Source organism: Bombina bombina, chromosome 9 (genome assembly GCF_027579735.1).
Source record: "Bombina bombina isolate aBomBom1 chromosome 9, aBomBom1.pri, whole genome shotgun sequence".
NCBI lineage: Eukaryota > Metazoa > Chordata > Amphibia > Anura > Bombinatoridae > Bombina > Bombina bombina.
Genome location: NC_069507.1, coordinates 65,195,565 through 65,210,769, shown reverse-complemented (window position 1 = coordinate 65,210,769; position 15,205 = coordinate 65,195,565). Strand labels below are relative to the sequence as shown.

At 38.9% G+C, this 15,205-nt stretch overlaps 1 protein-coding gene across 2 annotated transcripts in view; it reads right to left on the bottom strand.

Moving 5' to 3' along the window:
• Positions 1-15,205, bottom strand: part of WDFY4 (WDFY family member 4) — a 598,790-nt gene that overhangs the window by 508,980 nt on the left and 74,605 nt on the right. For both annotated transcript variants that reach the window (XM_053692180.1, XM_053692181.1), the window contains exons 10-12: positions 10,633-10,737; positions 9,768-9,958; positions 3,384-3,982 (exon numbers count right to left, since the gene is read on the bottom strand). In XM_053692180.1, coding sequence (XP_053548155.1) covers positions 3,384-3,982; positions 9,768-9,958; positions 10,633-10,737 — 895 coding nt within the window. The remainder of the gene's footprint in view (positions 1-3,383; positions 3,983-9,767; positions 9,959-10,632; positions 10,738-15,205) is intronic.

Genomic DNA, 15,205 nt, shown 5'->3' with positions numbered 1-15,205 from the left:
TGATCTGTGTGGATAGGGATATGCAAATAAGCATTGTCAAAGTCTATGGTGGACATAAACTGACCCTTATTCAATAAATTAAAGTGTGAATTGTCTCCATCTTGAAAGTAGGAACTTTCAGGACTTTGTTCTATATTTTGAGATCCATAAGAGGCTGTAAAGTACTCTGTTCTTTTGGTACTATGAACAGATTTAAATAAAACCCCTGGCTTTATTCTGGAGTTGGAACTGGAGTAATCACTCCCATTAATTCCATCTCTCACACAAGCCAAGAAAGCTTGGACCTTTAACAGATCTTAAGACACTCTAGACAAAGAATCTTCCCCAAGGAGGCCTTGAACAAAAGCATATTCAATACTCCAGGGAAATTATTTGCAATACCCAGGAATTCTGAACAGATCTCTGCCAAGCTGCTCAAAAGATCTCAATCTACCCCCCACCAGACAGAAATTGATGTGGTTTTTGGGAAGCACCTTCACGCAGTGAAATGTTTGAATTTGGACCAAGAAGAGTTAAACTTCCAAGAGGAATTGGAGTAGCCAGAACTCTGGGCAGAGGGTAAATCTTTATGAGCATTAGATTGCCGAAAAACATGAAAATGCAGATCTAAGCTTACCCTTAGAGTCCTGGGGCTGAAAAGCTCCCTTACCCCCAGTAACAGGTCCAAACAGAGATTTACCCTGAAAGGGGCGAGAAAGCAGTCGGCATTTAGAAAAGATATCAGCAACCACAAAGCTCAGCTAATGCAGCATTCGTAGCATTAATGTGAATAATTTCCACTGCAGCATCACAAATAAAGGAATTTGCTGTTCTCAGCAGATAAATACGATCCTTAATTTTATCCATAGTGGTTTCACCAGAAACAAGTTCTGACAGATTATCACAGCAAAGAGTAGTAGCAGCGGCAACACAGGCTACACTGACTGCCGTTCTAAACAAAAAACCTGCAAGCCCGGTCCATTTTTGGTTCAGCACCAGGGTAGCACTTGCTGAATTATTTAGCCACAAATCTGCATGATCTACCTAGGTGCTAAACCAAAAATGGGCCGGCTCCTAAGCTTACATTCCTACTTTTTCAAATAAAGATACCAAGAGAACAATGAAAAATTGATAATAGGAGTAAAGTAGAAAGTTGCTTTAAATTTCATGCTCTATATGAATCATGAAAGAAAAAAAAAGGGTTTTATATCCCTTTAACAAATGCACGCTAAAAAAACCAATGCAAAACACTTAGGAGTAGATTTAATAAGCAGTGGATGCGGCTATCTACCTCCGTAGTATCCGGCTTGCCAGCTGCTCCTTAACGTGTCCACTACCTACTGCAATCATCCCAATCCGATACAATCGGGATAACTGACACCCAATGCTAGCGGCCACGAATGTGCAGGGGGGTGGAATTGCACAAGCATTTCACAACATATAGCAATGTCCGCTCGACATATAATAAATTGACCCCTCTGAATGGAGCTAGATGCCCCTGCTTCCGCCAGAAACAGTAGTTATGAAGCAGCGGTTTAAAGACCGCGGCTCCATAACTGGTCCGCTGCCTTTGAGGCTGCGGTCTGCAATCCACCCGATCCTATATGATCGGGCTAATTGACACCCCCTGCTAGCGGCCGTGAATATGCAGTGGGCGGCATTGCACAAGCAGTTCACCTGAACTGCTTGTGCAATGATAAATGCCAACAGCGTATGCTGTCGCCATTTATCGATGTGCAGCGGACATGATAGTAAATCGGCCCCTTAGTCTGAACTTCAAATGAGTAGTAGATTTCTTTCTGACAAATTTCAAAGTTATGTCTATAACTCTCAAAAGGTAAACAGTAACAATGAATATAAGGTACTGTTCAAATAAGCTCTGACAAAAATGAAAAACATTATAAAGACTTACATAGCAAATAACAGCACATAAAGAAAATTTGTACCCCAAACTTGAAGTCAAGCTCTGATGATCAGAGTGCCTTAGGTACCACCTCCACCGGTCCTGAGAACCTTCCTACACTCTGAGAATGTTACAGCAACACAGGAACAGGAGAATTATAAAACAGAAAAGGTGCGCTAAAACTGTTAACCCTTAGTGCACCTGTGCTACCAGTGAGTGCTAAAGCGAAAACCCTGAAGGTAACAAGCAGAAAATTAGCACAGGTGCTAAATATAAAATAACAGTAACCTCAAAAAACATTTATTTGTACTATTTTGCTAGTATAAAGTGTATAGTGTATAAATATATATCCCCAGACTATGTGAAGCATATGAACATGTTCTTACTAATAGCCGGTGGGCTATGACAGTGCAGGTAATTACCTCTCAGCACTTCCATTCAATGGGGCATATTTATCAAGCTCCTGAAGGCTCATCGGAAAAAGAAGTTGTGAAGCAGTGGTCTAAAGACAGAAATCAACCCGATCAAATACGATCGGGTTGACTGACACCCCCTGCTAGCGGCCGATTGGTGCAATGATAAATGCTGACAGCGTATGCCATCGGCATTTATCGATGTGCGGTGGACATGATACGCTACTTCGTATATAAATATGCCCCAATGTGCTTACTTCAGCTGCAGCAACTTGCTTCCAATAGACAAGTCCATCCTAGGTGGTGCAATTACGATGACAAGGATCGAAATCCGTAAGAGCATCTCAATATGAGGGATTGGCAGACAAGTCCACATTTCACCGGGGTAGGGCTGTGGATCAACAAGGAGCAGCTCACTGTAGATCACTGGTTTTCAAAACTGTCCTCAGGCCTCCCCAACAGGCCAGATGTTCAGGATTATCTTGGATAAGAGCAGGTAAAATAACCATGTTTACTTATCAGCTGATTGCTTCACCTGTGCTCCAGTTCAGATATCCTTAAAATCTTGCCTATTAGGGACAAGAAATTGGTGGACAAGTCCACATTTTACCTGGGAGGCCTGCAATACATCTAACTAATAAACGACCTTTCACTGCCTGGTTGATAACTCTTTCTATGCCCCTCTGAATGACAGGTTACTGCAAGGAGGATTTGGGCCTCAGAGTTAGAGGATCCCCTTTCAAACGATGAGTAGATCTTGCACTTCACTTTCACTTCACACTCCTCATCAAGCAGGCAAAAGAAAATGACTGAAGATCATTGGAAGTGGGAGGGATTAATTTAAAAGCTGTGGTGTGTTAGGGTGTCTTTTACTTCCTCCTAGTGGTCAGGAGGGGAATACTCCCACACAAGATGACTTGTTGACTCTCACCATCTGATGAAAGAAATGAAACATACTAAAATGTGTGGTTATTAGAAAAGAGGATTGTGCAAATTATCAAAAGTATCAGTTCTTCATATCTGCATTCTGACCTAGTGCTGTAAAGAATATAAAGTACTAATTGCAGAGTGAATCAGTGGAGACCTACCTGGCAGGACCTTTTGGAAATAAATCCTCAATGATTTCCTGCAGTCCATCTTCTGACTCCTCATGCACCTCATAGGTCCCCTTACATTCTCTCATAGGCAGCTCAACTATTATTTCCTTTATACCATGATGATACCCATCTTGGCTCAGGGTGCGAGTCGCCATGCCCAGCAGGAGACAAAATATTATAGAGCAGCTTTTCAGAGATTGAGAACAAGTTGACTGGGTACTGACAATCCATCTCAGCAACTCATTAAGAGTTCTTGTACTTGGTGGCGCCTTGTCACATTGTACATGCTTAGCATCTGAAGGCAAAAAACACCCAAGATGCAACAAGTCTTCAGCCATCTTTTGAAAGACAGCATGACTTTTCACAAAGAGTTGGTTTGTGATGTCTAGGCTGAGAGCAGCGGCCATGGCACTCAGTGTTGCATGGATTAGCCTGAGGATATGACCTGGCTGAACATCTGCCCAGCAAGCTATTGGTGGATGCCGCAGAGAACCTTCCATATCTGAGAAAAGGGACAGAAGAACATCAAATCCAGCTGCATTACGGAAGCAGGTTTTTTCTCTATGAGACCTCAGCATGCTCTGAAGAGACTGTAAAAAATAAAATAAAGAAACATAAGTCTTTTAATAGCCTACATTTAATCTAAACCTTTATATAAATAAAGATGACTAATAAAACTTTAGCAAGGTACATTTCTAAGGTCAAGTTTAATAGCTGCAAAAATGTAAAACTGTAAAATGTGTGACCCAACGGAGAGGAGTAGACCAAAATGTTGAACTGATACATTTGAGGGGTTAAAAAAAACATAATAATCCCTTTATTGACCATTCCCCAGTTTTGCAAAACCAACACTGTTAAATGAATACATGTATTAGCTCTGTGATTACCTTGTATCTAAGCCTCTGTAGACTGCCCCCTTATCTAAGTTCTTTTGATAGACTTGCATTTTAGCCAGTCAGTGCTAACTCATAAATAACTACACAGGAGTGGGCACAATGTTATCTATGTGGCACACGTGAACTAGCACTCTCTAGCTGAGAAAACTGTAAAAGTGCACTGAGATAAGAGGCGGCCTTCAAGATCTTAGAAATTAGCATATGAGCCTACCTAGGTTTAGCATTCAACAAAGAATACCCAGAGCACAAAGCAAATTTGATGAGAAATGTAATTGAAACATTGTTTAAAATTGCATGTCCTATCTGAATAAAGTTTAATTTAGACTAGACTGTCCCTTTAAGTTGCATAGCCTGCCAATCACAGGCCAGAATGCTGGATGTTCCTAAATGTGCTTAAACACATGGGGCAGATTATCTAAAGGTCTCTGGGCTGGCAAGATTATTTAAAGGGACATTAAACACGTTGGGGCCCATTTATCAAGCTCTGTATGGAGCTTGAGGGCCCGTGTTTCTGGCGAGCCTTCAAGCATCACCGCAATTCAACCCGATCGAATACAATCAGGTTGATTGACACCCCCTGCTAGCAGCCGATTGACCGTGAATCTGCAGGGGGCGGCGTTGCACCAGCAGTTCACAAGAGCTGCTGGGGCAATGCTGAATGCGGAGAGTGTATTGCTCTCCGCATTCAGCAATGTCTGTCTGACATGATCCGCTGATCGGATCATGTCCGACAGACACATAATAAATAGGCCCCTTTGAGATGATAATACAAAATGATAACTCATATATATATATATATATAAAAAATCTGCAATATACTTTCTTTTCTTTTTTTTTGTCCCTTTTTTCCTGTAATTCCATTGTGAGCTTTTCAGGTCCTGTTAGAAATGGAAGTGCAGAACACTGTTATATACCACACAGCCATTGGCTGCACACACTAGTGACCTATTTATAACTGCCACTAATTGGCCACAGCAGAGAAGGTAACCTAAGTTACAACATGGCAGCTCTCATTGTTTTATAGACACTAAAATTTACACTTATTTTTTCAATATTTAAACAGCGAATGGAACTTTACAAAATACATTTAGAAGTTATTCTCAGACTAATCTTTTCTTTGAATGCATCATTCTATCTAGCATTTAGTTAGTGTTTAATGTCCCTTTAAGAATGCTCGCCAGTCCTTCTATTTCCATGGTGGAATTCTATAAAGCCACTATTTACCCTGAAAACAGGGTGTCTCGCTAAGGAGCGTATACAGCATTTTCTTATGGGAAGGCAATGCATACGTTGCAAAAGTGTACAATTAAAATCCTAAATGAGCTGAACATGGGTGTATATGAAATGTTCTCTCAAATCCAAATGTAATTCGTTCTCACTGTTTTTTCTTGCTAATGAAAAGGTGGTGAGGTTGCAAAAAAATACTCAAAATACTTAATACCCTAATAAGAAAATATATGCATTTTAAAATATAGGCAATTGTAAGATGCTATATGCAGAAAGCAGTATAATGTGATTTATATTGGCTGCAGGGTTTAATTTTTAAAGTGAGCCCCCTGCTCACTGCTAACTTCACCCTACACAGCAAAGTTTCCCTTTCTAGTGAGCTACAATACTTTCTATATCTATAGGATACATCTCACTTGCAGGGACTGCCCCTTTTTTAAGATAATTCCACCAGGACAGCCCCGGGGAGGTTCATCTTGAAAAACCATGTCTGATCTGGCAAGTTTTAGATAATCGGCCCCATAATTATCTGTATGTAAGACATTAAAAAATGACATATGCAACAAACTTAGAATTACAGGTACAAATCCCCAAATCCGGAATTCCAAAGTCTAAAATTATTCCAAAATCCAGACTTTTTCATTAATAAAATGAATAAAATTACAATTTCCTCACCAATAAGTCACAATCTTTTCTGCCTGTATCTTTGGTTTGTGTTCTTTGCTCTGAAACGCAAATGCTAGTCTACATTTATTTATTTAACCTCTTAAGGACATATGACGGAATTTTTCCGTCATAAAACAATTGAGCAAACTGAAAGCTGTGTCCTTAAAGGGTTAACCTTTCTGATTACAGTACTGTACTAGCTTTCTGATGGTACTATGCATACAAAAGCATTAAATATAAAAAAAACTACATTTAGGTTGCATGTATAAGCTGTATTGTGACATGTTAATAAGTAAAATATATTGTTTAAATGACATGACATGTACACTTGGGGGTCGATTTATTATTTATATTTATTAAAGGGACACTGAACCCAAATTTTTTCTTTCATGATTCAGATAGAGCATGCAATTTTAAGCAACTTTCTAATTTACTCCTATTGTCAGTTTTTGTTTGTTCTCTTGCTATCTTTATTTGCACTTTATTTTTTGGTTCAGGTCCTTGGACAGCACTTGTTTATTAGTCGGTTAAATCAATACACAAATCAGCAAGAACAACCCAGGTTGTTCACCAAAAATTGTCCGGCAACTTTCAAACAAAGATACCAAGAGAATAAAGAACATTTGATAATAGGAGTAAATTAGAAAGTTGCTTAAAATTGCATGCTCTATCTGAATCATGAAAGAAAAAACGTGGGTTCAGTGTTCCTTTAAGCAGCGGATGCTGCATCGAGGCCCCATCGTTTCTGGTCCGCCAGATACAATCGGGATGATTGACGGCCCCTGCTAGCGGCTGATTGGCAGCCAGTGAGAAATGCTTTTGCAATGATAAATGTCAACAGCGTATGTTGTCTGCATTTAGCGAGGTCGAGCGGACATGATTCGCTACAGCGAATCATGTCCGCTGGACCATTAATACATCAACCCCTTGTCCCATCCCCTCTCCAAGCTGTCCCATTTTACAGATGCAAATATTCTGAAATCCCAACTTTCTCCAGTCCCAAGCAGTTTGGATAAAGGGTTTTGTACCTGTAATTATTTCTACAAGCAAATATAATTTTCACCATGTTTAAACGCTAACTGAGCATTTTTGAGTACAATGTCCATTTAAATCTGGCAAGGAAACACCTTACTAGCTAAGCCAACATGTTTTTAGATAGACACAAATCAGCAGCCAAACAAAAAACATTATTTCTGCAGTGAGCTATTGTGTAGATTTTTGCGTCTCCAATAAGGTGTTGTATGAAATCTGAATCTCTGCAGTTTGTGGTTTCTATTACTATCTCTGCAGCATTTCTCAATAACCAGAAAATCACTGACACCTCTGCGATTAGGTCACGTGTAAACGCATTTTGCGAGCGTGTAACTCAGTTAACGTCTAATAGTGTCTGAGTTAGTATTCATGTGGCCTGCTATGCGAGGGAAGGTGCTAACTCACTTAGAGATAAACTCATTATTTTGCATTCCATTCCGAGTTTGGCCCCTTAATTTGCAGGGTGTCACGCTGCCAAGCTGAGGGCTAATCACATCGGACTGGAGTTAACAGCTAAATATATATTAGCAAATCAATCTGAGCTCAGCCTAATGCAATCACCCTCCCCGGGGCTGAGATAATAAATTCACTCGCTTATTATGTTATAACTTGGTTATCATTTGTCAAGATGAAGCTGTCAGCAATAGCTGGACCAGCTAAGGAGAACATCTCATAGATCTGGAAATGTTTCATGTGGCTTTTGATTTTGTACAGCAGTCCAAAGACGATACAGAAAATCTGTTCAATGTTTGTGTCTGGTGTTCAATAACAGAAGAATACAGAAGCACAGAAACTCAACAGTTCATGAGAAATTGCAAGGTGATAGATACAACAGGCATTTAATATTTCTTTTGTGTCTTTTGCATTACATAGTACTGCAACAATAGAACGCAGTAAGTGTTATACATGGAGCAGTGTGCAGAGAGATATTCCGTAAATACTGCTCCAACTGGCCCTTCCATGTCAATATATTTTTCAGATTTATCAGTGGGGTTTTTTTCAAATGAAGTTACTGTTTTTCAACAAAGGTCACCAACAGACCAAAGTATATTTGATAATAGTAAGTAAATTCGAAAGTCTCTTAAAACTGTATGTTCTATCAGAATCATGAAACAAATGTGAGATGTTTACTCTGAAAATTGTGAATTTTCCAATTCAGAGAACTAGAAGTGCAAGCTTTATAAGCCTAATCCTGCTAAACATGTGTCCCTCACTACAGTTTTTAAGCTGATATACTGCAAAACAATGCACGTTTTGCAAACAAACTGTCAGTGGCAAGTATGGAATAGATCCTTTAAATAAGCCAAATAGTTGGGGGTGGAGTTTAGTCTTCAAAAGAGCAAATATATATATATATATATATACAGCCCTCACAACTGTCCCTATTAGAGAGGAACAGTCCCTGATTCTGAGCTCTGTCCCACTATCCATCTTAGACAGCCATATGTTCCTATTTGCAGAATTTCGCTTAGTCTAACCCACAGAGTCCCCAGATGTTGAGTGTATGGCCTCCACAAACTGCCCAGATACACCCACTGACAGCCCAGACACACCCACTGACTGTAAGACACACCCACTGAACGCCCAGACACACCCACTATGAACCAACTTCCCCACCCCCTCCCAACACGGCTCCTCCCACAAAACAGTGACCAGCCCCCATCAACCTCCTGTCCCTGATACCCAGCCACATGTTGGGAAGCATGTATATAGGTGTTATTATACTCAGACATTTTTCACAGTATGTCTAAATAATAAATAATAATTATAGCAATACTGCACACAAATCTTGTAATTGCCAGGCATTTTCTGTACTACTGGAAGTGTTTTTTACAACGGTCCTATTCGTAACTAATGACTACTAGGTAAATAATATCTTTCACACAGTACTCAGCATTGAGAAAGCTCAGATACGATTCACTGTGTATCATTACAATACATGAACTTTTAAACTGAGGCACAGATATAAGGACAATGAACACCCTGCTCAAAAGAATGAAGTTGAACGAGTTACCCGTACAATAAGGATGTAGTGAGAGAAACTAATTTGTAGGCAGGTGGAAATCAGGTGGGAAGTAATAGAGGTTGGTGGAAACTTGTAAAAGTATCAGAGTTTAATGATCTACAATAGTCTTGTCCATATGCTCTCATGAAATATATATTCCTAAAGGGCTATTAGTGTAGAAAAAAATGCATGTTCTAATTTGTTAAAGCTTATCATTTTAAGACTAGCAACCTTGCACCTGTATGTGTTTAGCCCCTGTAAAGAGATTAAACACATAGTAGAAGTACTGCTAAGAATTATCAGTGCACACTCAACCAGTTCGCAGTGCTCTGCTGATCTCAAGCGATACTTCTGCTTTGTTAAACACATACAAAACCAGAGTTTCTAGTCTTATAATGACATACTAGAAAGAATTAGAGTATGCAATTTTTTGAGTGTAATGGCCCTTTAAGTTTTGTTTAAATCATTTTAGGGGTGGAAAGAGTCTTTAAACCACTTGCATAGTCTTTGTATCAAGGTGAGCTTATGGGAGAGGGAAGATATCCTTACCTGTAGCAGATCCAATTTCAGGGTCACCTCAGACTGAGTGGAAGAACACAGGGCCCCCATAACTGTGCTCATATACTCATCAGGGTCAATGTCCAACAGGTGTTCCATAATGCACAGTGCTCCTCTGCGAAATCCCATGTCATCTAGGAAGATCTTAATATATGGGATCATTCCATAGTCCTTTATGATGACTAGAAAGGGAAACATACGTGAGGATGGCACAGTTAGTCAATTAATATTACCGCATTTGTATTAATAGAAATTATCTCCGATATTTATACATTTTCCATTCCCTGTAGATAGTAATACTGTCACTTGCTTTGACTAATGATCACATACAGCTTTGCAGAAAAATAAATTGAAGCTTAAAGGGACATTAAACACTTTGAGATAGTAATATAAAATGATAAATCGTATATATAAAAAAAACTTTGCAACATACTTTCATTATTTATTTTGTCCCCTTTTCCTGTAATTCCATTCTGAGATTGTGAGCTTTTCAGTTCCTGTTAGAAATGGAAGTGCAGAACACTGTTGTATCCCACACAGCCATTGGCTACACACTCTAGTGACCTATTTATAACTGTCTCTAATTGGCCACAGCAGAGAAGATAACCTAAGTTACAACATGGCAACTCCCATTGTTTTATAGACACTAAAACTTTACACTTATTTTGTCAATGTTTAGACAGCTAATGAAACATCTACATGTTATTCTTAGACTAATCTTTTATTTAATGCATCATTCAATCTAGCATTTATTTAGTGTTTAATGTCCCTTTAATATCACCTCTCTATCTCATCATATTTGACGTCTTGAAGAGGTATTTTACTATATTAATATTTATATAGCATATCGCCTTACCCACGTTTCTGACAGATGCATGAAGAAGGGCGCATACTGTCTGCAGTCTGCCTATAGTCAATTCTCGCTCACAGTCGCCATCTAATGTAGGGGGCGTACTCCCAGCTGGAAGGCACACAGGGAAGAGGAAAGATGTTTCTAAAGACTTTAAACTCAAAATAAAATGTTATGTATATGAAAAAGTAATATTTACTTTTTTTTTTACATATATGCATGAGACAGAAATCAAAGGGACAAAAATTGTACAGAAAGAGAATGCTCTAATGTGTTTTATTGTATGGTTGCAGTGTTGCTTGCATGTAATGGAGTTAAAGGGACATGAAACCCAAACATTTTCTCTCATTATTTAGGTAGAATTTTTTTTTTTAAACAACTTTCCAGTTTACTTCTATTATCAAATTTGCTTCATTATCTTGTTATCATTAGTTGAAGGAGCAGCAATGCACTACTGGTTTCTAACTGAACACATGGGTGAGCCAATGACAATCGGTATATATATGCAGCCACCAATCAGCAGCTACAACCTAGGTTCTTTGCTGATCCTGAGCGTTCCTAAATAAACCTTTTAACAAAGGATAACAAGAGAAGGAAGCAAATTAAATAATAGAAGTAAATTGGAAAATTATTTAAAATGTTATGTTCTGTCTAAATCATAAATGATGACTTTACTGTACCTTTAAGTTATCTCCAGAGCATCAGAGGACTACTAGGAGCTAGCTAGCCGGTCGTATCTGATGAGCCAATGGCAAGAGGCATTTGTGTGCAGCCACCAATCACATCTAGCTCCCAGTAATGCATTGCTCCTCCTGAGGCTACTTAGGTATTCATGACAATGGATACCAACTGAACAAAGTAAATTTTGTAACAGATGTAAATTAAAATGTCTCATCAAACTGTATGAACCATGACAGTTTAATTTTGAGTTTTATATCCCTTTAAGATAAAGATGTTTATTTGCTAAAAAATGTAATAGATTTGAAAATGCCCTTTTAAAAAGCAAAAAGTAAAATGTGTTGACTACTAAAATAACACATGGTCTAAAATATAAAAGGAGAACAAAGAAAGACTCTAGGATCTAAATATTAGGGATGGGCGACATTCGTTTTGGACAATCGAATGTTGCTAAGAAGGAACATACATTAAAATTCGGTAATCGAATGTTATTTCCGGTTTTCGAATGTTCATAATTAGATAGAATATCAAATGTAATATTAGATTTAAAGAGATACTAAACCCAATTTTTTTCTTTAATAAGATAGAACATGCAATTTTAAGCAACTTTCTAATTTACTCGTACTATCAATTTTTCTTCATTCTCTTGCTATCTTTATATAAAAAGCAGGAATGTAAAGCTTAGGAGCCCAGCCCATTTGAGGTTCAGCACCCTGGATAGCGCTTGCTTAATGGTGGCTACATTTAGCAAACCAATAAGCAAACATAACCCATGTTATCAACCAAAAATCGTCCGGTTGTTAAGCTTTACATTCCTGCTTTTTAAATCAAGATAGCAAGAAAATGAAGAAAAATTGATAAAAGTAATAAATTAGAAAGTTGCTTAAAATTAAAGGAAAAAATGGGTTTAGTGTCCCTTTACAAATACTATTCAGATGTTCAATAGTTCATGTGGTAGGGAATTTAGTAAATTTATACATAATAGATACAAATATATCAATTTGAATATTTCTATTTTGAATATTGCATAATTCAAATATTAAATTTGAAGAGATCCTTAGAAATACTATTCAAATATATAAATTCCAAGTTTTTTGAATATTGGATAATTTGAATCAAATTATTAGAAAAAAACAAAATTAATATTACATGTAATAAAAGCTTTAGAAATACTATTACATTAAACAAATGTTCGAATGTTGTACAAACATTCGACATTCGAAACGAACAAACAAACGTGTTAATATTCGTTTCATTTTCAAATGTTGCAAAACATTCGCCCATCCCTACTAAATATGTATATAGTTTACAGGAGAGAAGGGAAGGAAGTGATATGGTTAAAAAAAACTTCAAATATATGACGGTACTTAAAGGGACATAATGCTCATATGCTAAATCACTTAAAACTGATGCAGTATAACTGTAAAAAGCTGACAGGAAAATATCACCTGAGCATCTCTATGTAAAAAAGGAAGATATTTTACCTCACAATCTCCTCAGCTCAGCAGAGTAAGTTCTGTGTAAAAAGTTATACTCAGTTGCTCCCAGCTGCAGGTAAAAATAAAAAAAAAATGAAGAAATGAACAGCAGCCAATCAGCATCAGCAGTGCTGAGGTCATGAACTCTTACTGTGATCTCATGAGATTTGACTTGACTCTCATGAGATTTCATAGTAAGCTTCCTTTACCTGATTGGTGAAATAATATGAGAGTGCACGATGCTAGTCCCTTCAGCTGTCCCAGGACAAACACACTAAAATGCTGCTTAGAAATCCTTTACAATGGGAGGTGGCTACTGAGGAACTTTTGAGGTAAAAACAGAATTTATGCTTACCTGATAAATTACTTTCTCCAACGGTGTGTCCGGTCCACGGCGTCATCCTTACTTGTGGGATATTCTCTTCCCCAACAGGAAATGGCAAAGAGCCTAGCAAAGCTGGTCACATGATCCCTCCTAGGCTCCGCCTACCCCAGTCATTCGACCGACGTACAGGAGGAAATATGCATAGGAGAAACCATATGATACCGTGGTGACTGTAGTTAGAGAAAATAATTCATCAGACCTGATTAAAAAAACCAGGGCGGGCCGTGGACCAGACACACCGTTGGAGAAAGTAATTTATCAGGTAAGCATAAATTCTGTTTTCTCCAACATAGGTGTGTCCGGTCCACGGCGTCATCCTTACTTGTGGGAACCAATACCAAAGCTTTAGGACACGGATGAAGGGAGGGAGCAAATCAGGTCACCTAAATGGAAGGCACCACGGCTTGCAAAACCTTTCTCCCAAAAATAGCCTCTGAAGAAGCAAAAGTATCAAATTTGTAAAATTTGGCAAAAGTGTGCAGTGAAGACCAAGTCGCTGCCTTACATATCTGGTCAACAGAAGCCTCGTTCTTGAAGGCCCATGTGGAAGCCACAGCCCTAGTGGAATGAGCTGTGATTCTTTCAGGAGGCTGCCGTCCGGCAGTCTCATAAGCCAATCGGATAATGCTTTTAAGCCAAAAAGAAAGAGAGGTAGAAGTTGCCTTTTGACCTCTCCTTTTACCAGAATAAACAACAAACAAAGAAGATGTTTGTCTGAAATCTTTAGTGGCCTCTAAATAGAATTTTAGAGCACGGACTACGTCCAAATTGTGTAACAAACGTTCCTTCTTTGAAACTGGATTCGGACACAAAGAAGGTACAACTATCTCCTGGTTAATATTCTTGTTGGAAACAACTTTTGGAAGAAAACCAGGCTTAGTACGCAAAACCACCTTATCTGCATGGAACACCAGATAGGGCGGCGAACACTGCAGAGCAGATAACTCAGAAACTCTTCTAGCAGAAGAAATTGCAACCAAAAACAAAACTTTCCAAGATAATAACTTAATATCTACGGAATGTAAGGGTTCAAACGGAACCCCTTGAAGAACTGAAAGAACTAGATTAAGACTCCAGGGAGGAGTCAAAGGTCTGTAAACAGGCTTGATTCTAACCAGAGCCTGAACAAACGCTTGAACGTCTGGCACAGCTGCCAGCCTTTTGTGAAGTAAAACAGATAACGCAGAGATCTGTCCCTTCAGAGAACTTGCAGATAATCCTTTCTCCAAACCTTCTTGTAGAAAGGATAGAATCTTAGGAATTTTTATCTTGTTCCATGGGAATCCTTTAGATTCACACCAACAGATATATTTTTTCCATATCTTATGGTAAATTTTTCTAGTTACAGGCTTTCTAGCCTGAATAAGAGTATCTATTACAGAATCTGAAAACCCACGCTTTGATAAAATCAAGCGTTCAATCTCCAAGCAGTCAGTTGGAGGGAAACCAGATTCGGATGTTCGAATGGACCTTGAACAAGAAGGTCCTGTCTCAAAGGTAGCTTCCATGGTGGAGCCGATGACATATTCACCAGGTCTGCATACCAAGTCCTGCGTGGCCACGCAGGAGCTATCAAGATCACCGAAGCCCTCTCCTGATTGATCCTGGCTACCAGCCTGGGAATGAGAGGAAACGGTGGGAATACATAAGCTAGGTTGAAGGTCCAAGGTGCTACTAGTGCATCTACTAGAGTCGCCTTGGGATCCCTGGATCTGGACCCGTAACAAGGAACCTTGAAGTTCTGACGAGAGGCCATCAGATCCATGTCTGGAATGCCCCATAATCGAGTTATTTGGGCAAAGATTTCCGGATGGAGTTCCCACTCCCCCGGATGGAATGTCTGACGACTCAGAAAATCCGCTTCCCAATTTTCCACTCCTGGGATGTGGATTGCAGACAAGTGGCAGGAGTGATCCTCCGCCCATTGAATTATCTTGGTCACTTCCTCCATCGCCAGGGAACTCCTTGTTCCCCCCTGATGGTTGATATATGCAACTGTCGTCATGTTGTCTGATTGAAACCTTATGAATTTGGCCTT